General features: G+C 42.4%; 1 protein-coding gene across 4 annotated transcripts; it reads left to right on the top strand.

Moving 5' to 3' along the window:
* The first annotated feature begins 115 nt into the window (after window positions 1–115).
* Window positions 116–20,607, top strand: HELQ (helicase, POLQ like). Of its 4 annotated transcripts, XM_028743714.2 has the most exons (18): window positions 118–716; window positions 3,182–3,908; window positions 4,190–4,368; window positions 5,358–5,558; window positions 5,975–6,047; window positions 7,659–7,756; window positions 8,277–8,375; window positions 8,834–8,979; window positions 9,704–9,943; window positions 11,571–11,712; window positions 12,862–12,966; window positions 13,124–13,334; window positions 14,373–14,530; window positions 15,206–15,304; window positions 15,748–15,921; window positions 16,803–16,916; window positions 18,698–18,832; window positions 19,988–20,607. In XM_028743714.2, the coding sequence occupies exons 1-18, from the start codon at window positions 543–545 to the stop codon at window positions 20,063–20,065; spliced, it is 3,153 nt and encodes a 1,050-aa protein (XP_028599547.2). In that variant the 5' UTR covers window positions 118–542; the 3' UTR covers window positions 20,066–20,607. The 4 variants fall into 4 exon arrangements, with proteins under 4 accessions (XP_077789920.1, XP_077789919.1, XP_028599547.2 ...); XM_077933793.1 differs by lacking the exon at window positions 12,862–12,966 and having other exon boundaries at window positions 117–716; XM_077933796.1 differs by lacking the exon at window positions 3,182–3,908 and having other exon boundaries at window positions 590–716.
* The last annotated feature ends 7,158 nt before the right edge of the window (window positions 20,608–27,765 follow it).

The following is a 27,765-nucleotide window of genomic DNA, read 5'->3' as shown; positions in this document are numbered from 1 at the left end:
ACGGTCATTGGTTGAGTTTTCTTATACCCACATTTCCGTTTCCTAAGCTTCTCCTCAAAGGGCTCATGAACGGGAAGTGACGTAACACCCCGCATGCACCTTCAATCACACACAAATAGCCATCACAGCCTATGCCTGTAGGGAATTTCAAACTGCAACTGCCCTGATTTAAATAGCAACTGCCCTTCGCTGGGGCTGATGGGAGTTGTAGTCCAAGAGGACACCGGTGCTGCGGAAGGCCTCCTTAATGCCATGTCCTATAGCAATAGCCGTTGAGGGGGGGGGAAGAGGACCTCTTCGAGTCAACTATGTCTCTTCCTTTCCCCCTCTTTCTATAGCAGTTGGTATCACCCTCCTAGGGGCAAGAACGCGGCTGTGAGCAGAGCTGGGCGGTTCCATTTGTGTCCGGAGGGGTGAAGGCAAACGGGAGGCGATGGAGCCGCGGCTTCCCCTCATGAGAAACGGCTGTGTCCTCCTCCTCCGCCCGCCCGCCCGGTGCCGGCTTGGCGGGGGAGCCCGGTGCTAGGCTATGCCGCTGCCCGATGGAGGGCGACGGGGTCGCTGTGAGGAGGGCGCGGGAGCGGCGGCAGAAAAGGCAGCGGCCGGGAGCCGAGCCTGGCGAAGGCAAGGGGAGCTGCGGCCGGACTTCCTCCCGCTCCCCGCCGGCTCCCAAGAAGCTGAGCACCGGGGAAGCGGAGGGAGAACCGGAGGATGAGGTACTCACATTGACTCTGGGCCCCATCCTCCTCTCAGACCACAGATCCATCGAGCTCAGTATTGCCTACACGGGCTGGCAGCATCTCCAGGGTTGCAAGCCTATGCCCTTAAGGAACAGCCGCGGGGGATTTGAACCTGGGACCTTGTGCTGCCAATAATAATAATAATAATAATAATAATAATAATAATATATTATTATTATTATTATTATTATTATTATTATTATTATTTATACCCCTTCCATCTGGCTGGGTCCCCCCAGCCACTCTGGGCGGCTTCCAACAAAATATTAAAATACAGTGGTCTGTTAAACATTAAAAGCTTCCCTAAACAGGGCTGCCTTCAGATGTCTTCTAAAAGTCTGGTAGTTGTTGTTCTCTTTGACATCTGGTGGGAGGGTGTTCCACAGGGCGGGTGCCACTACGGAGAAGGCCCTCTGCCTGGTTCCCTGTAACTTGGCTTCTCGCAGCGAGGGAACCACCAGAAGGCCCTCGGCGCTTGACCTCAGTGTCCGGGCAGAATGATGGGGGTGGAGACGCTCCTTCAGGTATACTGGACTGAGGCTGTTTAGGGCTTTAAAGGTCAGCACCAACACTTTGAATTGTGCTCGGAAACGTACTGGGAGCCAGTGTAGGTCTTTCAAGACTGCTGTTATATGGTCTCAGCGGCCGCTCCCAATCACCAGTCTAGCTGCCACATTCTGGATTAGTTGTAGTTTCCGGGTCACCTTCAAAGGTAGCCCCTAATAGAGGGCATTGCAGTAGTCCAAGCAAGAGATAACTAGAGCATGCACCAACCACTCTGGCAAGACAGTCTGCGGGTCTCAGCCTGTGTACCAGATGGAGTTGATAAACAGCTGCCCTGGACACAGCATTGACCTGCGCCTCCATGGACAGCTGTGAGTCCAAAATGACTCCTAGGCTGCGCACCTGGTTCTTCAGGGGCACAGTTACCCCATTCAGGACCAGGGAATCCTCCACACCTGCCCGCCCCCTGTCCCCCCAAAACAGTACTTCTGTCTTGTCAGGATTCAACCTCAATCTGTTAGCTGCCATCCATTCTCCAACCGCCTCCAGACACTCACACAGGACCTTCACTGCCTTCACTGGTTCCGATTTGAAAGAGAGGTAGAGCTGGGTATCATCCGCATACTGATGGACACCCAGTCCAAACCCCCTGATGATCTCTCCCAGCGGCTGCATGTTGAAAAGCATGGGGGAGAGGACAGAACCCTGAGGCACGCCACAAGTGAGAGCCCCACTAAGCTTCAGCCCTTCCCCTGTGGGCTTAGGAGCTGAGGGATCTATCTGCCTGTCTGTTATGCTCAATATTACCTTCACCCACCAGCACAGGCTTTCCAAGGTTTCCAAGCCCTACCTGGGATTTGAACCTGAGACCACCTGCATGCAAAAGGAGATGCTCCCTGCTACCTTCCGCGGAGTGTACTCAAGACATTGGGGATAATTCCCACCCAGCGCAATGCACCTGTTAGGTGCAACGGCACTATGGTTGGAAGTATGAATTCTTGTTCTGTCAGTGCATGTGGCCCTTCGCAGAAGTGCAGCAGGAAGGGATGGCCCTCACCTTGGCTCTGGGAGACACAGGTGGGATTTGGCAAGGGGGAGCCCAGCCAAGGAGGTGGATCTGCTGTGTTGTGTTCCTGTTTGCTTTTCTGCGACGTTTCCCCAAAGGGCAAGGGCCATTGCTCAGTGGTACAGCATCTGCTTTGCATGCAGACTTCAATCTTTTGACATCTCCAGGTGGGGCTGGGAAGGGCTTCTTTCTGAACTCTTGGATAGCCACTGCCTGTCGGTTGTAATACTGAGTTAGGTGAAGCAAAGGAACTGTGATTCAGTATGAGCCAGCTTCCAATATAGAAAGGAATCCAGAGTAATGTTTTCCAAGCCCTTCCAGCTCTGTCTGTGAGACTTGTAAAGAAATTTTGACAACAGTGATTGTGGAGGCTAATTGGCTTTTTGGCAGATGAAACAAACCTGTGCTATGCATTTTACCATTGGAATTCATCTAATTTAAACATTAATTTGAAGAAACTAGTGTATATTAGGTGAATTTTGTCACATGTTTGAACCAGATTCATGTTTCATTGTCCTGTAAATCTTAGTAGAACTGCCATCATTTTTTATGCTCTTCTAAAAATAACCTAGAGGAAGCTTTTAAAGCACGAGACAGGGAAAGTTGCTGTTTAATTTCCTACTTTTGAATGCTGTTAATGACACAGAGCCGATAACAATAACTTGCCTCATGCAAAATCTCATTAGATGGTCCTTGATAAATTATGTCTTAGTTCACCTTCTGAACAGTGAGAATAATATTACTCTTCTATCCTAATAGATTGCCATAAGGGTTATTGAGATAATGTGTCTGAAGTGCATTAAACTCTCCAAGGTGCTTATGTAAATGCTAAATATTATAAAAAACTCATTCAGATTTTTATTTCTTGCAGTATCTTGACAGTGAAGTTGAATTGTTTGGGGACTATGACAGTTTTTCTGGCAACAACTCTTTGTTAGCTGAAGTATATGATCTAGAGCAAAGATGTGTGAAGTCCACTGATGGTGTCCTGGATAGTAAAAACCTAGATTGCAATACTTATGTGGAGCCTGTATGTGAAGATGTTCAGCTACAAAATGCTAAGAATATAGAACAGATATTGCCAATTCCAGAATCAACTACCGACTCCAGAAGCAGAAGAAAGTATGATTTTTTAAGCACTATGGAAGAGCAGAAGGATAGGAGTCTAAATCCTCATGGTGATAGTCTAGAAAACCTGCCATCATCACAGCTTTTATTTCTTAAACAATCAGAGGAATGCTTGATTCATCCTCACAAAGTAGCAAATGTAAAAGAAAGAGATAAGATCTCAGACGTACCTCATTGTCATGATACAGAAAATGTTAAAAAAGATAGTGAACCATCTACAAGTTCTTTGTCTGAACCACGGAGGAGGAGTCTCAAAGATCATCTCAAAAGTGCAATGACAGAAAATGCTAGAGCTCCTGCGTCACTGGTGTCTAAAAGCAAACAACTCAAAGAGGCTGTTGTATCTGAAGAGATTGGGGTTGCTGAGAGAACTCACAGTGCTTCCTTTGTTGACATTGGTCCATTTTATGGATTGCCAACCAAGGTCAAGGAGCTGCTAGCAGAGTTCAGAGGAATTGACAAACTTTATGGTAATACCACTGTACTGCTTGTTGTAGTATTAAATTCTGTTCTAATCATAGAGTTGGAAGGGACCCTGAGGATAATCTAGTCCAACCCCCTGCAATGCAGAAATACGCAGTTGTCCCATATGGGAATTGGACCTGTAACCTTGGAATTATCAGCACCATCCTCTAACAAATTGACCAATAATGATCCTGTTTAGTGAACAATTTGCAGAATTCCAAAAGACTCTTATTTTGATCTTTAATAACTGAATAGAAGGGTAACACCTGTCTTCTTATTTTTACAGACTGGCAGCATGCTTGTTTAATGTTAGAATCCCTGCAGCAGAGAAAGAATTTAATATACTCCTTGCCAACCAGCGGTGGAAAAACACTTGTAGCTGAAATCTTAATTCTTCAAGAATTACTCTGCAAACAAATGGATGTTTTAATGATCCTACCATACGTGGCTATAGTCCAGGAGAAGGTGTGGAAATAATAGGCTTTTTATCCGTATGCATCCTTGTAGGACGCGGGTGGCGCTGTGGGTAAAAGCCTCAGGGCCTAGGGCTGGCCGATCGAAAGGTCGGCGGTTCGAATCCCCGCGGCGGGGTGCGCTCCTGTTGTTCGGTCCCAGCGCCTGCCAACCTAGCAGTTCGAAAGCACCCCCGGGTGCAAGTAGATAAATAGGGACCGCTTACTGGCGGGAAGGTAAACGGCGTTTCTGTGTGCTGTGCTGGCTCGCCAGATGCAGCTTTGTCACGCTGGCCACGTGACACGGAAGTGTCTGCGGACAGCGCTGGCCCCCGGCCTATAGAGTGAGATGAGCTCACAACCCTAGAGTCTGTCAAGACTGGCCCGTACGGGCAGGGGTACCTTTACCTTTACCTATCCTTGTAGTATACTTCAACTTTTTTGCATAGATTGCTGAAAGTGATGGGCTGCAACCCTGTGCACACTTAATTGGGAGTTCCAAAATCCATATTAGGATGACCAGGCCAATAAAAATGCCCCCAAATAGTGTGCAAGCTTTCTCCAGTACTCTTAATCAGGCTAGTGATAAACAAAACGAGTGGGAGAGGGGGAAATAAGTGGCTGGTGGTTAAACGGCGGGGATCTGCATGTGATCAGTCTAAAGATGAAGTGTGGGAGCCCTAGGAAGCTCTTTTAAAGCTCTTTTTTGCAGGTAGGTGCTCCTTACCTGGAATTACTGAATTCTGTGGGATTCACTTCTGAGGAAATGAGCACAGCACTGGACAGGCATTCTTCATTTGACAGTTGATATTTTACTTATTAATTTTGAGCTGTAGTGCCACTGAACACTTATAAAAATAGCTGTGAAATAAAGCTTGCATGCAGCAGCTGGTCTCTATTATAAGCTACTTGCAAACATGTTACTGGTATAAAATTTTGATAATAATTGTAAAAAAAGAATTCTCAGTTGTGTTTTTATTGTTTATTTATTGCATATGGTAGGTGGCTGGTTTGTCGGGTTTTGGAATGGAGCTAGGTTTTCTGGTTGAAGAATATGCAGGAAGTAGAGGAAGGATTCCTCCAATCAAAAGAAGGCTTAAGAAATCTCTGTACATTGCTACTATTGAAAGAGGGCACACCCTAGTGAATTCCTTGATTGAAACTGGGCGAATTGGTGACCTGGGTCTAGTTGTGATTGACGAGGTTTGTTATAAAACTCCTGAAACTATTTTAAAATGCTTTTAATTTATTTATAAATTCAAACTTGTTTGTAGAAGTTGCACTGTACTACTTATTTATATTAATGGGCATTTGGCTTTTTAAATAATCTCTAATTGGTTGAAATATATTCAAGACTCTGTATTGGTAACTAGTAATATTACACATACTTGCATTCAATTGCAACCAACACAAAATATAAAAATGTGTTTTAAGACTGACATTAATTGGTCTCCCTACACTATGCCAGAGAACCAAGCCCATAGCTTTAAAGAGGGAGGTGGGTCAAAATGCAACACATACGCCAAAGAAATCTGATCTCCATTTTAACGTTCATAAAGTTCTTGGGTTCTGATTCTTTCCTGCTCTCATAATCTCCTTACACCTTTCTTTAATTCAAGTTGCACATGCTTGGAGAAGGAAGTCGTGGGGCTGTTCTAGAAATGACTCTTGCAAAGATTCTTTATACAAGCAGTAAGTAATTTCTGCACATCTTGGACTCAAATAATAGCTGCATCAATTGTGCTGTTTCTAAAAACGTATGTAATTTGTCTGTGTAATAGTATATTTCAACATGTAAAGTGTTTTAAATGCTTATTTTTCATCTCAAGCCCCCAGGCCCCAGGAAACATAATATATATTCCACTTGTATTGTTTTGTATTTTTTTATTATTATTATTCTTAATTTTTCTGAGCCACTCAGAGAGCATGTTGGTTGACAGCTGTTAGCTACACAAAATAAAACATCAAACAACACTGGCAACATGAAGTTTAAAATTATTTCAAGATGGTAAAAAGAAATACAAATTAAATGAATCAAGTAGCCTGTTTGTATATACTGAGGTTTGTTTTGTTCACCTTTTCTTTTTCTTTCTTTTTCAAAAAATTTATTGATTTTCCAAATGTTTTTTAAATAAATAAACAAACATAATTCTCTACCGTATTTAAACCAAACTTAGTAACATTGTTAAGTGACTTCCTCGTATCCCCCTGGTTGAATTTCAGTGTATATCATTTTAATGGTTTTCCAAAACCACTATTCTTATAAAATTAACTTAATCGCTTAACATCTTTTTGTTTTCCTTTCCAATTCAGTATTAAACATACTAATTCATCCCATTACCTGATTAAATCCTAAGCCTATCTGTTATTTGCAAGCTTCTCCAATTAATTTAACTTAACATATTTAACTAAATAGTCTTTAAATTTCATCCATTCTTCTTGGTAATCCTCCTCCTTCTGGTCACAAACTCTTCCAGTCAGGTCGGCTAGCTCCGAAAAGTCCATCATCTTCATCTGCCAATCTTCCACTGTTGGTACTTCTTGTGTTTTCCACTTCTTAGCTAATAAAATTTGAGCAGCAGTTGTGGCATACAAAAATAATTTACGGTAACATCTTTCTTTGGCAATTCTAAACCTGTTATTCCAAGAAGAAAGGCCTCTGGTTTCTTAGTAAATGTATATTTCAACATTTTTTTCAATTCATTATAAATCTTCTCCCAGAAGCCTTTCACCTTGGGGCAGGTCCACCACATGTGATAAAAAGTACCGTCTTTATCTTTTGTTTTGTTCACCTTTTCAAGCTACACCCTAGGATGGAGGGAGCATGGGAGGCAACAGGCTATGTAGCAAGGACAGCTCTGTCCTTCAACAGAAAGGTACAGCCATGGGTCATAGGAAGAACAGCCACTGCTGCCTGCCTCATGATAGGGATAGCTCTGTTTTGTCTGCTTATTTTGGCAGCAAGTCCAACCAATTTCCACTGAAATTATTCCCCAGTTAATGTGAATACCATTGCAGCCTCAGATATACAAATACTTTATTATGTAACTGTAGACTTAGGAAGTTTTGCCACCTCAGCTTAGAGTTGTCCAGGGCTGCATTTTGTGTGTCAGTCTTAACAATATCTGGTGCTATTAGTCAAAAAGGGTGATTATGAGGTTGATGCTGCTCTTGCTATTTATCTAATGAAGAAAGTGATTGTCTTGTTCTATTTGAAATATGAGATACTATGACTTTCCTTTACTATTCTTCTATGATACAATGAGGGTAATATTTCAAAGTATGTTGCTATATTTTGTATAGAAACCACTCAGATCATTGGAATGAGTGCAACTTTAAATAACGTTGGAGATCTGCAGCAGTTCTTGAAAGCGGAATATTACACCAGTAATTTCAGACCAGTATGTATTTGACTAGAGAACTTGTTGACTTTCTTAGAGGTAAATGTTGCATATTGACCATTTTGAACTAACTAAAGGGATGAGAAGGCATTTTTCCTTTCTGAGCTTTTTAGGCATTTAATTTGGTGAAAAGTGGTATTTGTTGTTTTTTCCAGGCATTTAATTTGACAGTGAACATAGCATTCATTATTAGCCTGTCAAATGTTTAGCTTTACATGGTCAAATTTCTTTAAAATATGTTACCTTCTAATCACTATTGTGGCAAAGATGAGTTAACGGATTCCTCTTTGTAAAACAAGTCATAAGGAAAATACCTTACAAAACGTAAAAGCCACAGACACCATAATTCAAGAAAGTGTTTCAATTTATTTGTGATTTTTAGGAAAGGCAAAAAGAACAATGCATTTTTAAAAAGCTATTCTTCTCTTTTCAAATGCCTTCCACATTACATCCGCAGTATGGCTTTTTCCTCAATAGGAGTCATAATCTAATTATTCTATGTACATTTGAAAAAATATAGGTCGAACTGAAAGAATATGTAAAAATACGAGACACGATCTATGAAGTTGATAACAAAGCAGAAGATGGCTTTAGATTTTCACGTCTTCTTAATTTCAAGGTAATGTCAATAAGCATAAAAAGTTTTTCTTTAACATTTATCCATAGCCAGTTAAAGTAATACGTTTCAACATGTTTTTCCTTGTGTTTAACAAAAACAATTGGCTCTAAAAATGCAAATCAGTCTAGGTAGTAGTAGTAGTAGTAGTAGTAGTAGTAGTAGTAGTAGTAGAATTGCTTACTTTGTTTACAGAGAATGTTTGATATGTGTGTATTTTACCAGCAGAGAATGTATGGTCCTGATTCTAGTAGCCTTAGGTGGGGGAATACCAAAATGACAAAAGAAATGGGTGCTCTTTTTGTATTTATTTTTTCATTTAAAGCAACAATTTAAAATGGATGCTTCAGTCACGAATAAGTTTGTAACGTCAAATACATTGAAGTTTTGTTTGAATATTTTGATTAACTGAGGCACAACAAAGTTATCCAGAACAGAAACAAAACTGTGTTATCTTTTAGTATTCTACTGGTCTGCAGAAGACTGACCCTGATCACCTTATTGCACTGGTGACGGAAGTTATTCCAAAGTACTCCTGCCTTGTCTTCTGTCCCACTAAAAAGAACTGTGAAAATGTAGCAGAAATGATTTGCAAGCACTTGAACAGGTATGCTTCCTGGATGCCGTATACCTACTTGATTGGCATGTTTACAATTAACCTCAGAATTTACTAATGTTGACACAGAGGCCTGTTCCTTCACTTTGCAAGCAGAGTGATCAGAATGGTATGCATTGATCAAACAGGATCATGTATAACACTGTAGGATTATATCTGCAGCTTGAGCAAACTGTTGAGTACTGCAGGGTGTGATGGTACTATTGTGTCCAGAATAACAACCTTTGAAGTACCATATAATTCTGTGTTGTGGCAGCGATGTTGATGGAGAAAGGGAGAGACTAGGACTAATTTAGCACTGTGTGACACATAATAAATAAATAGATTTTTATTTATACTCTGCCCTTCCCGGTTCAGAAAACCAGGCTCAGGGCAGCTAACAACAAATTTAAAACACTTAATTGATGCAACAGAAAACAGCGTAAAATACAGTATAAAACGTGAATAACAAAAAATTCAGAATTCAAAAATCAATTTAGGGGGCGAAATCCATCCAATATGATCACCAGGGCTAGCTGGCTAAATTAGTCCTATTTGGGCCAGCGAGGAGACCAGGGGAGAATTAGCTGTGGGATCCCAGAGTGGGTATTCTTCATAAAAATGGGGAGGGAAGGAAGGGGAATAAAAGATCAGGCTAAGTTCAAATTGAACGTCAGGTGGAATAGCCAAGATGGTTGGTATGCAAACATAATCTAAGTGTACTTTTCTTTCCTAGAGACTATAAAAAGTTGAAGGAGAAAGAAAAACGTGATCTTCTTACAGATTTGAGAAATATCTGCAATGGAAGACTTTGCCCAGTACTGAAGCAAACAATTCCATATGGAATCTCCTATCACCATAGTGGCCTTACCAGTGAGGAAAGGAAACGGATAGAAGAAGCTTACTCTTCAGGAATCCTCTGTCTCCTTACCTGCACCTCTACCCTTGCTGCTGGGGTTAACTTGCCAGCTCGAAGGTTAATCTTTAAGAAATGTTGCGTCTTTCTGTTTTTATCCTGTGGAGCATAGAACAGATATTAACATTTCTTTCACTCAGGAGCATGAAGCCAGAGGCAGGGGTCCAGCAGGGCATCGGAAGCTGACTAGAAAAGAAGAGCTCAGGCACCTTGTCCTGACATGCTAGCATTCTGTATGCAGGGAAATGTTTTTACATAGAAGAACATTTTGTCCTCTGAGCCCCCTTCCCTCCTCCCATGCACAACAGAAATGCAGGAGTCTGAAGTGATAATTTGCAGAAACAGATTTACCACCTTATTTGTTGTTGGTACGTGGGTGGCGCTGTGGGTTAAACCACAGAGCCTAGGACTTGCCGATCAGAAGGTTAGCGGTTCGAATCCCCACGACGGAGTGAGCTCCCGTTGCTCGGTCCAAGCTCCTGCCAACCTGGCAGTTCGAAAGCATGTCAAAGTGCAAGTGGATAAATGGGTACCGCTCCAGTGGGAAGGTAAACGGCGTTTCCGTACTTTGCTCTGGTTCGCCAGAAGCGGCTTAGTCATGCTGGCCACATGACCCGGAAGCTGTACGCCGGCTCCCTTGGCCAATAAAGCGAGATGAGCGCCGCAACCCCAGAGTTGGCCACGACTGGACCTAATGGTCAGGGGTCCTTACTAGGCCTGAGTTTAGGGTCTGGTGTGAAGATGCTCTCGAGTTCCTATTGCATGGGCTCACATATGACCAGTACAGTACTAGAGATAGCTAGTAACTTCCCTTTCCAGTCTCATTTCACTCTTCAGTGATTCCTCCTTGAAGCACTTCTGGCAATGATGAAGAAGGAATGGAATTTGCAGCATTAGTCTTGAGGATTTTAGTATCCCTTAAGGAACTGTTTGCTGCTCAGCTGCTGCCTACTCATTAATTCCGAGGATAGCTCAGTCGGTAGAGCATGAGACTTAATCTCAGAATTGTGGGTTTGAGCCCTTCTTTGGGCAAATCCTGCACTGCAAGGGGTTGATGACCCTCTTGGTCCCTTTCAACTACAAAATTCTATGATTAAATCTAAATCAAGTTACAGTGCTACCTCGGGTTACAGACGCTTCAGGTTACAGACTCTGCTAACCCAGAAATAGTATCTTGGGTTAAGAACTTTGCTTCAGGATGAGAACAGAAATTGCGCGGCAGCGGAAGGCCCCATTAGCTCAGGTTAAGAACAGTTTCAGGTTAAGAACAGACCTCCAGAACGAATTAAGTTCTTAAACCAAGGTACCACTGTACTTGGATGTAGTATACTTGTCTTTTGGTCTAACTATTCTTTATTCTCTCTGTAGCACTAGGCATAGAACATAGCGGAATTCTAGAGTTTGGCTATTAAGGATACTGTTGCTGTGTCCCCCGTTGCATGCAATGCTCTACAGATTCCTACGTGCCTTTAGAGCATATTTCAGAAATAAAAGGTGCTCCAAAGTCAAAAGTTGCTATGGTATAAAAATTTGTATAACTGTATGCACTGTAACAATTCTGAGGAATGTTGGGGTTCCAACAATCTGATGCATTTTGTTTTCTTCATTTCAGTAATTACTGTTTAAAAAATCAAATGCTTTGAACTTTATATACGGTAATTAAAACACATTCTCAATGTTTCCACAGGGTCATTTTAAGAGCTCCATATGTTGCAACAGAATTCATGAAGAAAAACCAGTATAAACAGATGATAGGCAGAGCTGGCCGTGCCGGAATTGACAAAGCTGGTGAAAGCATTCTTATCGTGCAAGAGAAAGACAGGAATCTGGTAACTGCAGCAAAATAAATAAATAAATTGATTTTCACACTTATCAGTATAAGTCAATTGTGTAATATGGGGTAATGGTCAGATTTTTAAATGTAAGCGTGCTCTGAAATAATTTGATCATCCTTTTAGGAAGTATATTTAAAGGCCCCTTTTCTTTTATTATAAGTTAAGCAAGGCCAGTACCTCATCTTGAAAACCAATGATATCTCATCATAAAAGAGTATCACTACCCAGTAACATAACATACCGACTTTAGAAAATGTTTTATAAGATAAACTGCCTGCCTGCATGGGCTTTGGGTAGATAGCATTCTGTAACAAAAATGTGATATATGAAAAAATAAAATGCTGATTATAAATCCACATATTTAAAATATGAAACATATGCATTGTTAAGGTATATACACCTGAAATAATTGCTTTCTTATCTGTTAAACAAATGCCAAATTGTCACCACTGAGAAAGGCTCAGTGTCATATTCAGCTAAGTCCAACATTGAGTAAACTCACTGAAATTACTGAACACAAGTTACTCATGTCCATTAACTTCAATGGATCTACCCTGAGTAGGACTTGCATTGAAAACTATCCCCAGTAAATTTGAAGAGGAATAGATCTGTAGATCTGGGAAGCATCCTCTGAGAATAGTTCTGTATCCTTTTTGTTTGTTTTTATTTAAAACTTCTATAACTTTCCAAAATAGCTCGAGACAGATTACAACTAGCATTTAAAGCTGTAGTCAAGCAGAGCAAACCTACAATTTTTAAAATGCAACAGCAGAAGACAGGGCAAACTATCATACGTCATAAAAACTCAAAAGGAGTTGTAAAGAGCCAAGAGCTGTTACTGCCCAAAGGTTTCATTAATAGATGGACATTATATAGCCACTGGTACACAGCCACTCCCCGAGAAAGAAGTCATTCCATAAACCTGAAGTTTTGGAGAAGTTGCTACTCCTAGCTGCAAATGACTTGATTTGTAAGGCATTACAGAACAGGGCAGTTGATTCACAAATGCAGTGGTTAAAGCAGTGCAGATCTTGGGGAGATCTTGTTAGGACATAATGGAGAAGATAATCTTTTAGGAACATTAGGTACAAATATGCCATATTTTATAACTTGCATTCACATAGCTGTTGCTCTTTTTTGAAGGTTCAAAAATTAGTATACAGCCCTCTGGAAAGCTGTTACAGCAATCTCCTGCTTGAGTTCAACAAGGGTATCCGGAGTTTAATCTTATCATTGGTTGGATTAAAGGTAATTCTGAAACCTTAAAACTGGTTGGTTGTATTAAGAAGACTGATTGGGGGAGGGAAAGTTTCAGGTGGAATAACGAAACACCAAACTTTTTTTAAAAAGTGGTATTTAGCTTGTCTTAGTATATTCTCATTTGTCCTGTTGTGTTCCACTACAGATAGCAACCAGTCCTGAAGAGGTTTTCCAGTTCATGCATCTAACCTTGTTTAGTGTCCAGCCACAGCTTCTGCCTGAAGGAAAGAGCCTACAGGATGTAACTACGGAAGTATTGCAAGGGCTGAAACAAAATGGACTCCTAAAAGATAGTACAAGCTGTGATGGTGAACAAATTCTAGTTATCACTAGGTTGGGTCAAGCCACTTACAAAGGTATAAAACCTCCCTCTGGGATCTATTAAAATACAGTCACACAAGGCCAGTCTTGCCAGCAGGCAGAATGAAGTGACTACCCTCATGAATCAGATTCTGACTGCAATTAGGGGGCAGGAAATCTCCATAATTTTAATTTATAGCCACAGTTAGTGACCATTTTGTGTGCATCTGCTGATGCACGGGACCCGGAAGAGGGCAGAATGGGACATGGTGGGCTTATGCAGGGACGCATGCCGGGACAAAAAATGGACCCTCCATGCAAAATGGTTGCTGCCTGTATCTTTTTCTGAAATGAAAAGGGATTTGATTTGATTCAATTTTTCACCTCGCTCATCAAAATGTCTTCACCTGGCCAAGATGGATCTCATTTCCCAGTTCAACTACTGATTTTGTATGGACGTATAAAAATAAATCCAGTATCTCTTTAGCTTCTCATTTCTGCCCCCCAAATATTGTCCTCCTTTTGTAGTTTAATCACATTCAGACCTTGTCCGACTGTCAGATTGGGGTGGAAGGAAACATTAATAGGTAAAACATGTTCCTGGTGTGTTTCCCAGTACTCCACAAATTCAATCTGCATGTAAGCTACCTAAAAACCTGCTGGATCAGACTGAAAAGCCTATCTCATCCAGCATTCTGTTCAGCAATCTTTTCAAGCAGAGCAGCCAACTAGATACGTATGGGAAAGACACAGCAACACTCTATGTATTCTACAATGCTTGCAAGCATGTCCATGATAGTGATGAGTTAGTGTGGAATGTCATAGACATAAGGAAAGGCTACTTCCCCACAGAACTGATGCCCCCTTGAATCAAGGAGAGCTCTGCTGGGCCTGGTTTGTGGGGATCAAATATGGAGTTTGAGGTGACAGCGCTTCCTGCTAAGAAGAGCAAGTGGTTTGCCACCCTGAAAGGGTTGTGAGCCTTTAAGAGTCTTCCAACACGTTGACATGCTGAAATGTCTCATCAAATTCTGAAGATCAGATCTGTACAATGTGGGCCATTGTATGATGTCTACCTTTTTATTACACCTTAGGTTCTATCGATTTGGCGTACTGTGACACGCTCTATGCAGACTTGAAGAAAGGCCTTGAGGGGCTAATCCTTGAAAGTTGCCTACATTTAATCTACCTGACAACACCGTACAGTATGGTTTTGCAGTGCAGCCCAAACTGGATGATCTATTTTAGACAGGTAACCTTTTTTTAAAAAAAGAAAAAAGAAGATTTTGATATCTTTACATAGTGTCCCTGGGAGCCTTCCTCTCTTTTTCTGAGCTTAGCAAGCACAAGACTCTCTTGTCAGCTTCAGTGGAACAGCTAAAGTTGTTCCTTGTGCACATGGGGTCTTAAATATCCTAGGGAATAAATTATGCTCAGATACATGCAGGATCCAGACCTTTTAAAATTAAACTCCTGGGTTTTTCTTTTTCTTTTTGCATTTTGTTACAAGGCAGATATTGAAACTTATGTGCGGCTAGTGAATTTTTTGCAGTATACCTCAAGAGTGTTTTATCTGTTATACGTCTGAAGTTTTTCATTTCGCGTGCAGCAACTGCATTTAGAAATCAACGTCACGGGACTCTTCTTCCCATAGCCCAGCACGTGCATGATTTGAATAACTTGCACCCAGGCAAGACAAGAGAACTCGGAGGGTTCGTGGAGGGATCTCTCATTCCCAGAGATTGCCTGCGGTGTTGCAGTGTGCACATATCTCTGCTCTCATGCCAAATTTGGGTGGTGGGAGGAGAACACTGTACTGTTGAGTCCAGTGCCACTCTGCTGTGTCTCTCACAAGGGACAGAGTATGCCCTGTGTTTTCTGCAGAAGGTAACTTTCCTTTAGAGCTGAGATTAATTCTGCTTTTTAGTGCAGTCAGCTAAGTCCAGCAGAACAACAAGTGGCAGAGATTGTTGGTGTGCCGGAGAGCTTTATTACCAAAAAGGCTTCTGGACAAGCTGTCAGAATGGTAAGAAGAAGATTTCTTATTTCAGGTGTCTAAAGATAACGGGGGGGAATGGATTATTGCAGTATCCATCAAAATTGTGTATTCAGGGGAGCTTCTGTGATTCCTTTATTGGAGTTGGTCATAAATGATTGGATTAAAATTTTGAGTACCTTAACATTAAGTAGATCAGAAATTAGTTGCACATGAATGGCAGAAAAGAAGCATATTAGAGTCATACTAAAGCTTATTTGTTGTCATATTTGGGACTACTTGTTTCTGAAATTCCTAGCTGGAAATTGTCTTTTGTGGCCTCTTATGTTGCATTTCATGGTGTAGATAGCCTCAGAAATGGATGAAATTAAAACTGTAAGAGTGTTCCACTATTTCAGATAAATTGAAAGATTCAAACATTTTTTCCATTGGATTGTGTCTTCAATTTCTAATTATACTCCATATTCCTTTAGGATGTGGACATTGGCACAGCCAGTAGACTCTACTTGTCCTTGGTTCTTCATGCTTTGTTAAAAGTGAACAACATATGGGAGGTGGCAGAAAAATTCAGCATATCACGAGGATTCATTCAAACCCTTCTTAATTCAGCTGCTTCGTTCTCCTCCTCAGTTTTACATTTCTGTGAGGTAATGTATAGTAGCTGAATACTTCATTGATGGAACACAGAAATGTCGCTCAGAAACTTCTTTTACTTCAGATTTTCCAAATTGTTCCACGCAACTTCCCTTTCAAATTCCAGAACTGATCAAAGCTGCATTTCTTAAAAATAGTCCACATTCAACACATTCTGTTTTACTTAACTTGCATGTGGAGAATCCTCAAGCTGAGAATAAATACCGGTAACCAGTTCATTGTCCTTTTATGACAGTATTTTCATACATGTTTCAATTAAAAAATCCATTTAAAAAGAACCACATTGAAATTAGTCAACTAGAAGCAAAGGATTTCTTGCTGTTAGCTTCTTCTATTGCTATTGAATCATTGCGTTTTAAGATGGTACCCAATGAATCTGTTCCAGTGACCTTCCACTGTTTTAAATTATCTGCAGCTAAAAGATCACAATAACTTCTGCATATTGGTTCCTCTTCCAGAAATTTGGCAGGATTTTGGTAGACAATTTTTTGACAAAAATGGACGGACAAAAGTATATTATTATTAATAATTTATTATTTATATCCTGCCCATCTGGCTGGGTTTCCCCAGCCACTCTGGGCAGCTTCCAACCGAATATTAAAAATACAATACAGCATCAAACATTAAAAACTTCCCTAAACAGACATCCCTTCAAATGTCTTTTAAAAGTTAGATAGTTGCTTATTGCCTTGACATCTGCTGGGAGGGCGTTCCACAGGGCGGGTGCCACTACCAAGAAGGCCCTCTGCCTGGTTCCCTGTAACCTCACTTCTCGCAGCGAGGGAACCGACAGAAGGCCCTAGAGCTGGACCTCAGTGTCTGGACCGAATGATGAGGGTTTCCTAACATTTTAAACTATGTTTTATTTTTACAGGAGCTGGATGAATTTTGGGTTTATAAAGCTCTCTTGACGGAACTTACCAAGAAACTAACCTACTGTGTTAAGGCAGAGCTTATCCCTCTTATGGAGGTGGCAGGAGTTTTAGAGGTCAGTATATGCGTAACAAACCAGAATAACTACCGTAATACCTCCACAAACATCCACCTTGCCTAGCGTCCATTCCGGCAAACGTTTGTGGCAAACCTGGAAATACCGTAACCGGTTACTTCTAGGTTTGCCGCTAGCACATGCGCAGAAGCGCAAACTGCTCTGCACACATGCACAGATAGGCGCTTTGCCCTGCAGCCTTTTTGGCTAGCGGCCAAGGCTCCGGAACGGATCCCAGTCACAAAAAAGATGCGACTGTATTCTTTCACCAAACAAATCCAAGCAGAATTTAAAGATGGTTTGTAGAAAATCCTTCCAAGTAACTGTTACTACCTGAGATTGGTACAGCTTTCCCTTTTCCAGAGAAGCAGGGTTTTAATACCCAGCAAAAGAGCAGCACATTTGCAAGCTCTGAAAAAAAACGTAATTCCTGCAGCAGAAGTTTCCTGCTTTGCATTCCTATGCTTCTGACCCCATCGCTCCAGCCAGTCTCATTTTGCCATGTTAGCTTTTGAGATGATGTTCCTTTGGGAGGAGTCAGTACAGGAACAGATCTTTGCTGCTGTTTGATATGTCATAGTGAATGATTGCGGTTTTTTGCTGTAGGCTGCACTGAGGATGTTATTTGAACTCTGTGTTCTTTCGGTTATTTTATGCACCATTAATTGTAGCTGCACAGCTGTCAACACCACCCTGGGTATATATTTAAAAGGGTGTATATAAATGCATTAAGTAAAAGGGGTGTCTTGGAATTGTAAATTGTGTACCATTGCAGTATGATTGTGGAGTATGTGTTGCAAAGCACCCTGAGCAGCAAAAACATCTTCAGTACAAGACAGAGGACAAAATGAACTTGGCCAATGGAGCCAAAGTTCTCTGGTGTCATTTTTTATGAAAGTATTTGTATGGAAATTGACTAGACAGATTGGAGATGGCCCTATACTGAGCTTTCGAAAGTTGAAAGTTTTCCTCAGTAAGTTTTGCTGTTAAATAGACCTACTGCATCATCTCTATACAGGAGTGATATTGCAACCCCACATAAAATGCTGGATTGAAAAGCTAAAAGCTTAGCGGCTGGTGCAATATTTTAAATATCTTCTTAGTACATATGTATATGAGATGCAGGTGGCGCTTGTGGGTTAAACCACAGAGCCTAGGACTTGCCGATCAGAAGGTTGGCAGTTCAAATCCCCGTGACAGGGTGAGCTCCCTGCCCCTGCCAACCTAGCAGTTCGAAAGCACGTCAAAGTGCAAGTAGATAAATAGGTACCGCTCCAGCAGGAAGGTAAACGGCGTTTCCGTGCGCTGTTCTGGTTCGCCAGAAGCGGCTTAGTCATGCTGGCCACATGACCCGGAAGCTGTACGCTGGCTCCCTTGGCCAATAAAGCGAGATTAGCGCCGCAACCCCAGAGTCGTCCGCAACTGGACCTAATGGTCAGGGGTCCCTTTACCTTTTTACATGTGTATGTGCTCAAAATACAAACCATAAAGCATTTGTACATGGGAATAACAGAATAAATATTTCCAAAAGCCACATTTGTTTCCGTGTTTATCATAGGGCCCAATAAATCTTACTGAGGCTAGTGTGCGTTGAGGTGGTGAAAGATCTTGACCAATATACAGAGCTACTATACAAAAAGGGCTGTTTTGATGAAAGATAAAGTGGTCAGAAACGGTAGCTAGAAATATGACAGGTTGGTAGAGACTAGAGGTGTGGTGGTGATGATGAATAGATTTGTTGCCACCTCTCTTTGTAATTAGCCTTTTGTCCACTTTCTCAGGCTCGAGCCAAGCAACTCTACAACTCAGGGTATAAAACTTTAGCACACTTGGCTAATGCAAATCCAGATGTGCTGGTGAAGACTATTGAGCATTTGTCCAGAAGCCAAGCTAGGCAAATAGTTTCATCTGCAAAGGCAAGTAAAATTTGTGAAAAGCATCGATAGGAATGGGGATGAAAATTGTGAATCTTAATGGGGAACGGTCTAATCTGCACATTTTCAAACCAATATACCAACCAAGACACAATTATCCTTCTAAATTTGCACTTCTCTCAATTTTGCGATTCAGTTCTCTAACCAGAAATTGGGGGGAGGTGCATAAAAATGAACGCCTGCTTTTTGCATAGGACTGAATGCTCTTGTGCTCGGATCCGACTTGCTGGTTTCTCCACAGGCATCTGTTTGGCCACTGTGAGAACAGGATGCTGGCCTGAACCAGCAGGCTCTTCTTAAGTCATTATGAACAATAAGCTTTCACTAAAATGGGAGAAAGTAAAGTGATATAGTTGGAGATGCCATAATAGTGAGGGTCAAGTCTAGCGCTTGCTCCTGGGGACCATAGCCACTGAGAATCAAGCCCTGCCCATTCATCTGCATAACCCCTTCCTTGGTTCTGTTTTTGTTTTGTTTTTTTACCAATAGGTGCCAGCATGTTGGATTGGATTGGATTGATCTTTATTACGGCCATTGGCCCGTTACACGACAGTTTCCCATACCAACATATTATACTTAAACCTCCAAATTTAAAATTGCCAAGACTTACAAAAGACAAACAGTAACCGAAGCAAAACAAAACAAAAACCACCATCATACAAAACAGAAACCACCATCATACATTGCAATAAATTTGTAACCTCTGCTCATAAATTAATCAGGGATATCAATGGTGATATTGCCTAAAACATAGATCATGGTTTAAAACAATGGTGATATCACCTAAAACACAGGTCATGGTTTAAAGGGGTTGTCCGAATCACACAGGAGACCGTTTCTCTTCTTTAGGGATAGGACGCTGATCAGGAATCTGGCAACCATGAGTGATTTTAGGGGGTCATCATCAATTAGTAGATATCTCAGTGCCAGCATGTTGGAAACTGGCATGTGTGAGCCTTTGTAGGGATCAGACTAGTCTTGTCTTTGTGAGTCTCTTTCCGCTACAGGAGAATGAAATATACATCATCCTGAGAACTGTCAACTTCCCCCCCACACACACACACACCAATGCATTCAGAAATGTTTCTTATACTGTATCAGGTTAATTTGACTTTACATGGTTGTTTTTGGACGCAGATGCTCCTGACTGAAAAGGCCGAGGCATTACAAGAAGAAGTGGAAGAGTTACTGAGAATACCTGCAGACATTACTTGAGGCTTCCTAATCACTCTAGCATGTGAATCAAGAATCAAACAATTATTTTTCTACCTTAATTATTTGTAGTTTGCTATACATGTACCTGAGCTTATTTCACTATTAATAAAAGCTGCAAAAAATTCTCTATACTTGTTCAGTACATTATGAAACTCTGATGTTCTTTGGCAAAGCTGAAATGGATTTATCATCTTTCAGGCCTCTTATTTTTTATTATTAGTGGCATCATCATTTGCTACGGATATCTGCTTATGTCTGTTATAAAGTGCTTCTTTTCTTTTTGAAAACCATTTTTGCTTTGTCTCTGTAAACAATGCCTTTCATAAGGCCATGTTAGAAAATTAGAAAGGGGTTGTGGTTCTGAAGCAAAGATCAATTTCTTGGGCTACTCTGAACATAAAAATTGTATAGACCTAATCATGATTTGCCAGCACTGAAGAAACTATCAACTAAATATGCCTCTTTAATGCCTGGGTTACAAAATCATTCTGAATGATGATTTCTTGGTTTTGGATTAATAAAAGTTACTATTTTAAAATATACTTTGGTATATTAGACTGCAATCTTATGCACATAGAGTTCTGCGTAAACATGTATAGAGCTGTACCTACATGTCCCTACGGCATGTTCTAGGGGCTGGGATTTCTGCATTGCAGGGAGTTGGACTAGATGACCCTTGGCATCTTCACTATCTTTCAGTGAATGCTGAGGATGCCCCTCTTTAACCTGGCCTGTGATATCTCAGATGTGTGTTTTCAGAATCCACCCTATTCCAGCTCTATAGTTTTTTAATTTTGTGGCTCTGTGTCCCACCATGGCACATTGACAAGATGCCAAAACAGACATCAAAAAAATCTCATAGGTTGGTGAATGTATATTTCACTCTCTTTTAATGTGTCTGTAGTGTAGTAACAAATGGAACTCTTGTGTCTATACTACAGCCTTCGCACAGCTGCTTCCACTTACTGGGGAACAAAGCCTACGGATCATTTGTAACCAGTTCCACGAGACAAACTGCTTTGGTCAAGGGACCAGAGAGGAGGGGACAGGAAAGCTGCTTCAAGTGTTCCATCATTTCTTGGGGTGCAGGGATGTTGCTTATCTGCCACTTTCATTGCCTCTTCCTTTCTCTGGTCCTGTTGCCGAGTCCACGAGGGAACTAGGTGGGGTGGGATATTCTCGAACAGGAGGAGGCCATAGTGGAAGCAGCTGGGTGAGTGTAGTTAGTGTTATAGACAACCAAACCCTGTTACTGTGTACTGATAGCAATACTGCAAGTTCTAACCAGGTGTGTGCAGACACTTAAGGCATATAGGTTCAGAAACCAAAGCGAGTCGGATGGTCAAACGTCAACATAAGTAACAAGCTCCACAGTAGAGAGCTGCAAATTGTAATCTGCATTTTTGGGGCAATGCCACCCTAAAAAATCTAGGTGATTGTCTCTGTCCTTTACATATAAACCTAAGAGGGGCCAGCTGCATCAGACTAGAAGACCTATCTAGTCCAGCAATCTGTTTTCCCTAGACCTGGAGAACCTGCCACCTTGCAGTGAGATTTTACTTTCTTGGGCTCCATGATCACTGCAGATGGTGACAGCAGTCACAAAATTAAAAGACGCCTGCTTCTTGGGAGAAAAGCAATGACAAATCCTAGTCGGCATCTTAAAATGCAGAGACATCACCTTGCCAACAAAGATCTGTATATTTAAAGCTATGGTTTTTGCAGTAGTGATGTATGGAAGTCAGAGCTGGACCATAAAGAAGGCTGATCGCTGAAGAATTGATGCTTTTGAATTATGGTGCTGGAGGAGACTCTTGAGAGTCCCATGGACTGCAAGAATATCAAACCTCTCCATTCTGAAGGAAATCAGCCCTGAGTGCTCACTGGAAGGACAGATCCTGAAGCTGAGGCTCCAATACTTTGGCCACCTCATGAGAAGAGAAGACTCCCTGGAAAAGACCCTGATGTTGGGAAAGACTGAGGGCACAAGGAGAAGGGGACGACAGAGGACGAGATGGTTGGACAGTGTTCTCGAAGCTACCAGCATGAGTTTGACCAAACTGCGGGAGGCAGTGGAAGACAGAAGTGCCTGGCGTGCTCTGGTCCATGGGGTCATGAAGAGTCGGACACGACTAAACAACAAGAAGCCTAATTTCATGTGTGAAATTCCTAATTTCATTGGAATTGTTGAGCAAGCCTCGGTCCAAAGATTCATGAGAACTCTGTTGAAATGCTTGCCTTTGGGTTATTTTCATGCATCTTAGTAGCAAAGGGAGGAGGAGGTCTTCCTGTGAGCCTGGAAAAGAAGTCTTATTGGTTTGAGATGTGGGAAAAGATAGAAGAGTATTTACCGGAAGGTATGTTTCAATAGCCTGTATCATTTCTATTTACTTGGTCACTTTGGCCCTACTTGGCTCTGTGATTGATTAAAGTAGAAAAACCTGTTGCTGGGTGGAGATTGCCTGGGAATAGCTGACTCATTGGCAGGTTACTCCTTGTTTATGTGCCACCGCCTTTAAACTGTGACTTCCTGTATTTATGATGACAAGTCTTGGGAGGCACTAAAGCTAATTTGAAAATACACCTTTCTTCGGAACAGATGTGCTGGTGTTATCTATGTGCCCGAAGCAGAAATTGCAATTTTTGCATTGAAAACACGTGCGAACAAAGGTGGCTTTTTCAAATTCCTATTGCCGCACTTCCAGAACTCCAGAGTATATACTGAGGAACCAAATTAGACCGGGCAGCAAAAATAGTAATAGATGCCTTCGATCAGGGATAGCCAAACTTCAGATGTTGTTGAACTCCACTTCTGTTGGCCCCAGCTTAATAGTCAAGGATGATGAACGTTTAATTTATTATCAGCCCTTCACCAGCAGGACCCAGAGCAGCTTACAACAATTTTTAAATCCAGTATTACTGTAGAACAGTTAAAACAGATTGTTGTCATAGGAATAGGGTGGATTCTGAAAACACACACCTGAGATATCGCAGGCCAGGTTAAAGAGGTGCACTTGCTGAAAGGTAGTGAAGATGCCAAACGCTTCTTTTTTTAGGTTTTTGTTTATACTTTTCAAATTTACACATTTCATTAGTTTTACAATCATTTTAACATTTCAGAGTTTGACTTCCCCCTCTTTTTGCGGTTCTTTAATTTAAAAATAAATAAATATCGGCATATCCAAATTCATTTAATTTGCTCATTTAATTATCTACTTTAAATATATACTCTTATGAAACTGCAGGTTATTACAATAATCCTGCCAGTGTTTTTATCTGTTTGTAATTTATCTGTAAATATTCAATAAACCATTTCCATTCTTTTATAAAAAGTTTGTTATCTTGATTTCTTATTCTTTCAGTAAGTTTCGCCATTTCTTACTGTTTTTGTATCCATTCTTCCTTTGCTGGGACTTCTGCTTCTTTCCATTTTGGGGTGAGTAGCATTCTTGCTGCTGTGGCCGCATACATAAATAAATTTCTACACAATTTAGGTAGTTCTGTCCCTACAATTCCCAAAAGAAAAGCTTCTGGTTTGTTTGTTTTACAAAGGTTATTTTCAACTTCCTTTTCAATTCATTGTATATCATTTCCCAGTAAGCTTTAACCTTACTACAAGACCACCACATATGATAAAAATAACCTTCTTTCTCTTTACATTTCCAACACTTGTTCAATTTAGATTTAAACATGTCCAAAACTGGTTTGAAGTCTATATTGTGATATCAGTTTCATAATTTTTGACTTGACAATATATCGCGAATGTGTGCACATGCAAAACTCACCTTATGGGGAAAACCATGAAGCCAGCCAATGTTTCTATTTCTGCAGTCTGTGTTAACTCTGCCAGCTCAGCAATCCACTGCCTCATGCCGGGGGCAGTGAATCACATGAGCAGGTGCCAGCAAAAATCACAATGCAGGAAAAACCATAAAACCATCCAGTGTCTATACATAGCTCCATCCTTATTTCAGACACTGTGACATATTGGCGTATCGCAGTGTTTAGCTGGTGATACATCACCATGTTCAAAAACAGATATCGCCCAGCCCTAGCCCTAGGGCAGGTCACAGCAACCAAAACCATTAAAAACAACTTAGGGTCACAAAAATAAGTTGTGCCAAAAACATACATCACAAGCATCAAAAGCCAGTGTAAATAGGTATCGTGTATAATGAAGGTGTTCGGTGCACCTCTGCGGAGAGGGACAACTTACAAAACACCCTCTGCTTAAATGTGTCTCTCGAGGTGATTTGCAGACATGAACAGCTAAAAGACTGTACAAAAAGCTTTAAAACAATGCCAAATGATAACCCAAGGCAGAGACCTTTCATCCAGTAGGGAAAACTTGTCAAAACAAAAAGTGTTGTGTTTGGAAAGCATAGGCCCCTGTTGTTATCTCAACAGGAATGCTATTCCACAAAACAAGGCGGCCACACTGACAGCCCTGCTCTGATTTGCTGTGCAGCCAGCTTCTGATATTTTGGGAACTTGATGGACAAACTCTCCTGCAGAACACAGTGACACAGGTCACGTAAGGGGTGTGGTGGTCTCAAGTTGCCTGGTCCAAAACTATAGGCATTAAGTACCAAAAGCTGAAACGTGGCCTGGTAGCAAACCAGGACAAACACCGGCTCCCTTGGCCTGAAAGCGAGATGAGAGCCACAACCCCATAGTTGCCTTTGACTGAACTTAACCGTCCAGGGGTCCTTTACCTTTACCTTTTACATATGGTAGTGTGGAACTGCAGAGCAACACTACCAACACTGGGCGTCACTGCTGCTGACAAGGGCAGGACTGACTGAGAGCGACATCAAGGTCAACACTGGTGATGGGTTGCTATCAGTGCTGCTGGTGCACTGTTGTCCCAACCCAGCTCTGTTTCTGTAGGCAGCAGCAACACGAATCCAAAGGGTCTGCCTCTACCCCAAACAGCTGAATGTTGGAAGATTCATAGAACTGTAGAGTTGGAAGGGGCCCTGAGAATCATGTGGTCCAACCCCCTGCTATGCAGAACTCTCAACTAGACCATTAGCCATCCAACCTCTGCTTAAAATCCTCTAAGGAAGGAGACTCCACAATCTCCCAATGGAGACCTTTCCACTGTCGGACAGCTGTTCCCGTCCTATCCTCCAGAGCAGGAGAAAACAAGTGTGACAGCCCTTGAGATGTTTGAAGATGGCTATCCTATCTCCTAGTGATGCAGGTGGCGCTGTGGTCTAAACCATTGAGCCTTTTGCGCTTGCCAATTGGAAGGTCGGCAGTTCGAATCCCCGCAACGCTCCTGTTGCTCGGTCCCTGCTCCTGCCAACCTAGCAGTTCGAAAGCACATCAAAGTGCAAGTAGATCAATAGGTACCGGTCCGGCGGGAAGGTAAACGGTGTTTCCGTGCACTGCTCTGGTTCGCCAGAAGCGGCTTAGTCATGCTGGCCACCGGCTCCCTCGGCCAATAAAGTGAGATGAGCGCCGCAACCCCAGAGTTGGTCACGACTGGACCTAATGGGGAGGGAGCCCTTTACCTTTACCTATCCTATCTCTTCCCAGGCTCCTCTTTTCCAGGCTAAACATACCCAGCCCCCTCAACCATTCCTCATAAGGCTTGATCCGGACATTATTCAGGAAGTACTTCTTAACATGGTGCATGGTTAAAACTATGGACTTTGCTCCCCAGATAGATGTTGTGATGGCCGACAACCCGGGTAGCTTTAAAAGACGATAGGGCAAATATATGAGTAGAGGAGGTTATCGATGGCTACTAACTGCAATGGCTATGCTCTGTCTCAATTATCACAGGTAAGATATGCCTCTGAGTGCCAGCTGCTGGGGACAGCAATAGGGGAGGGGGCTGTTGTGTTTAGGTCCTGCTTCCAGGCTTCCCACAAGCACAAGGACATAAGAGGCCAAAGGACCACTTAGTACAGCACTCTGTTCTCTCAGTGGCCAAAGAGATGCTCACTGGAAGCCCACAAAGAGCACCTGAGCACAACAGCACTCTCCCCAACCTGTGATTGTCAGTAATTGGCATTTTCAGAGGCATTCTGCCTCTGGCACAGGGTCAAACACTGAGATTAGGATGCTAAACTAGAAGGAGGAGTCTGTTTCATGCTCTGAAATATGTAAATTGCTCTGATTTGCAAGGTGTATCCCAGTCAACAGGATGTGGATTTCCTGGAGATACATACAAAAGTTTTACTTGAATGCATGCGAGCAAAAGTACGGGTTCCTGTTTTCTTGAAAAGGTCACTAGAATTTGCAGCAAAAAAAGGGGAACCGTTTTCCCTCGCTCACTGTTGTTGTTAGTAGAATGGACTAGGATGGGGTGACCCCAGTTCTCCTTCAGCCAGAGAGTTCAGACAGTGTCCATGGGCAAGCGACTCTTTCAGCCAGACCTACCTTCCAGGGTTGTCGTGATGATGAAGTGGGAAGGAGGGAAAGCCTTGTATATATACCATCTCCTTGGAGGAAGTGCGTAGGGAAAATATGATGCACACGTACTTTGTGGTTGTCACTCTCCCAGGCCTTTTCTCTGTAGTCTTATCATTCAGATCTGATGCTCGCTCTGCTAATAACTAGGTGGCTTGTGGGACAAAACGTGGGGGAGGAGAGAACGGACATGGGGGAAAGTCAATTGCAAACATAAATAGGATTGTTTCAAAAGCTATTCATTCTATCTCCAACATCATTTGAACCCTATCCATGAAGAATGGAGCTGCACAACTTGTGAGCCAACAAGTCCGGCGTTCATATCACGGCCCACTAAGACAGTTTTTGTTATGCTGTATGTTTATCTTCCTATAGTCATAAAAATGTAAGGCTGTCATCACACAGCCCCCATTGGAAGGTTTGCGGTGCCTTGTCACAATCTTGGGGTGAGGCATTGATGGAGGGCATAGGGAGGACTGACAAGCAACATGAGCAGAAGCAGCAAATCTCTCTCTCTCTCTCTCTCTCTCTCTCTCTCTCTCTCTCTCTCTCTGTGTGTGTGTGTGTGTGTCTAATTTCGCCTGCCTCCCAAATTGCTCAGAGTATTATTCATGGTGGACTTCTTTTATCCTCACAACCCTGAGGCTGCCCTCAGGCCCCAAATCTGATCCCTCCAAAAGGCAGCAATCCTAAACCTGTTTTCCTGGGAGTATGCCTTACCAAACATTGAATGCCCAACAACTTGGGGGGGGGGAGGGGTAAACGCTCTCTAAACGCTCTCCTCAAGTATTTTATGGGGGAGGCTGAAGGGACCTCGGGCCCCAGAAGTTGGCTCCTATGGGGCAGATGCTGCAGGTGTGTGGGGGGGTGTATGTGGGTGCCCACCACCACCACCACATGAAGCTAGACCTCGGCCAGTCTGCTACTGAAGGCTGCACTTTGTACAGGCCCAGAGGCACTCTGTTCTGGGTGGCCATGGCACCTATATCCTCAAGCTCAGTCCCCTGGGGTGGCGAGCCATTTAAGGCCTCGCTGGAGAGTGTGTGCGCGCGGGGGGGGGGGGGCGGGGACTGATGCCGGATCCCCCTGAACGTGGGAACTCTTCCCCAACCACCTCCAAGACTGCCTCTGCCGCCTGATCTGGGTCGTCCCCTCTGCGCGTCTTTGCGCGTCGGGTGACTGAATCGGAGGGCGGATCGTTTCTTGCCTTTCCCAAAACGCCGCAACAGGAGGCAGGACAGCGCTTGGGACGCAGAAATGCGCGCTCCCTCCTCCTC

Source organism: Podarcis muralis, chromosome 9, assembly GCF_964188315.1.
Source record: "Podarcis muralis chromosome 9, rPodMur119.hap1.1, whole genome shotgun sequence".
NCBI lineage: Eukaryota > Metazoa > Chordata > Lepidosauria > Squamata > Lacertidae > Podarcis > Podarcis muralis.
Note: the sequence above shows the minus strand (reverse complement) of the source record. Positions and strands in the feature narration are given on the sequence as shown.

Bases quoted from the DNA above. Each gene is read 5' to 3' on its own strand.
- HELQ (XM_028743714.2), top strand. From the start codon at position 543: ATGGAGGGCGACGGGGTCGCTGTGAGGAGGGCGCGGGAGCGGCGGCAG. The intron at 4,369-5,357 runs GTGTGGAAATAA...TGCATATGGTAG, and splicing joins TGGCTATAGTCCAGGAGAAG to GTGGCTGGTTTGTCGGGTTT. The intron at 8,376-8,833 runs GTAATGTCAATA...GTTATCTTTTAG, and splicing joins CACGTCTTCTTAATTTCAAG to TATTCTACTGGTCTGCAGAA.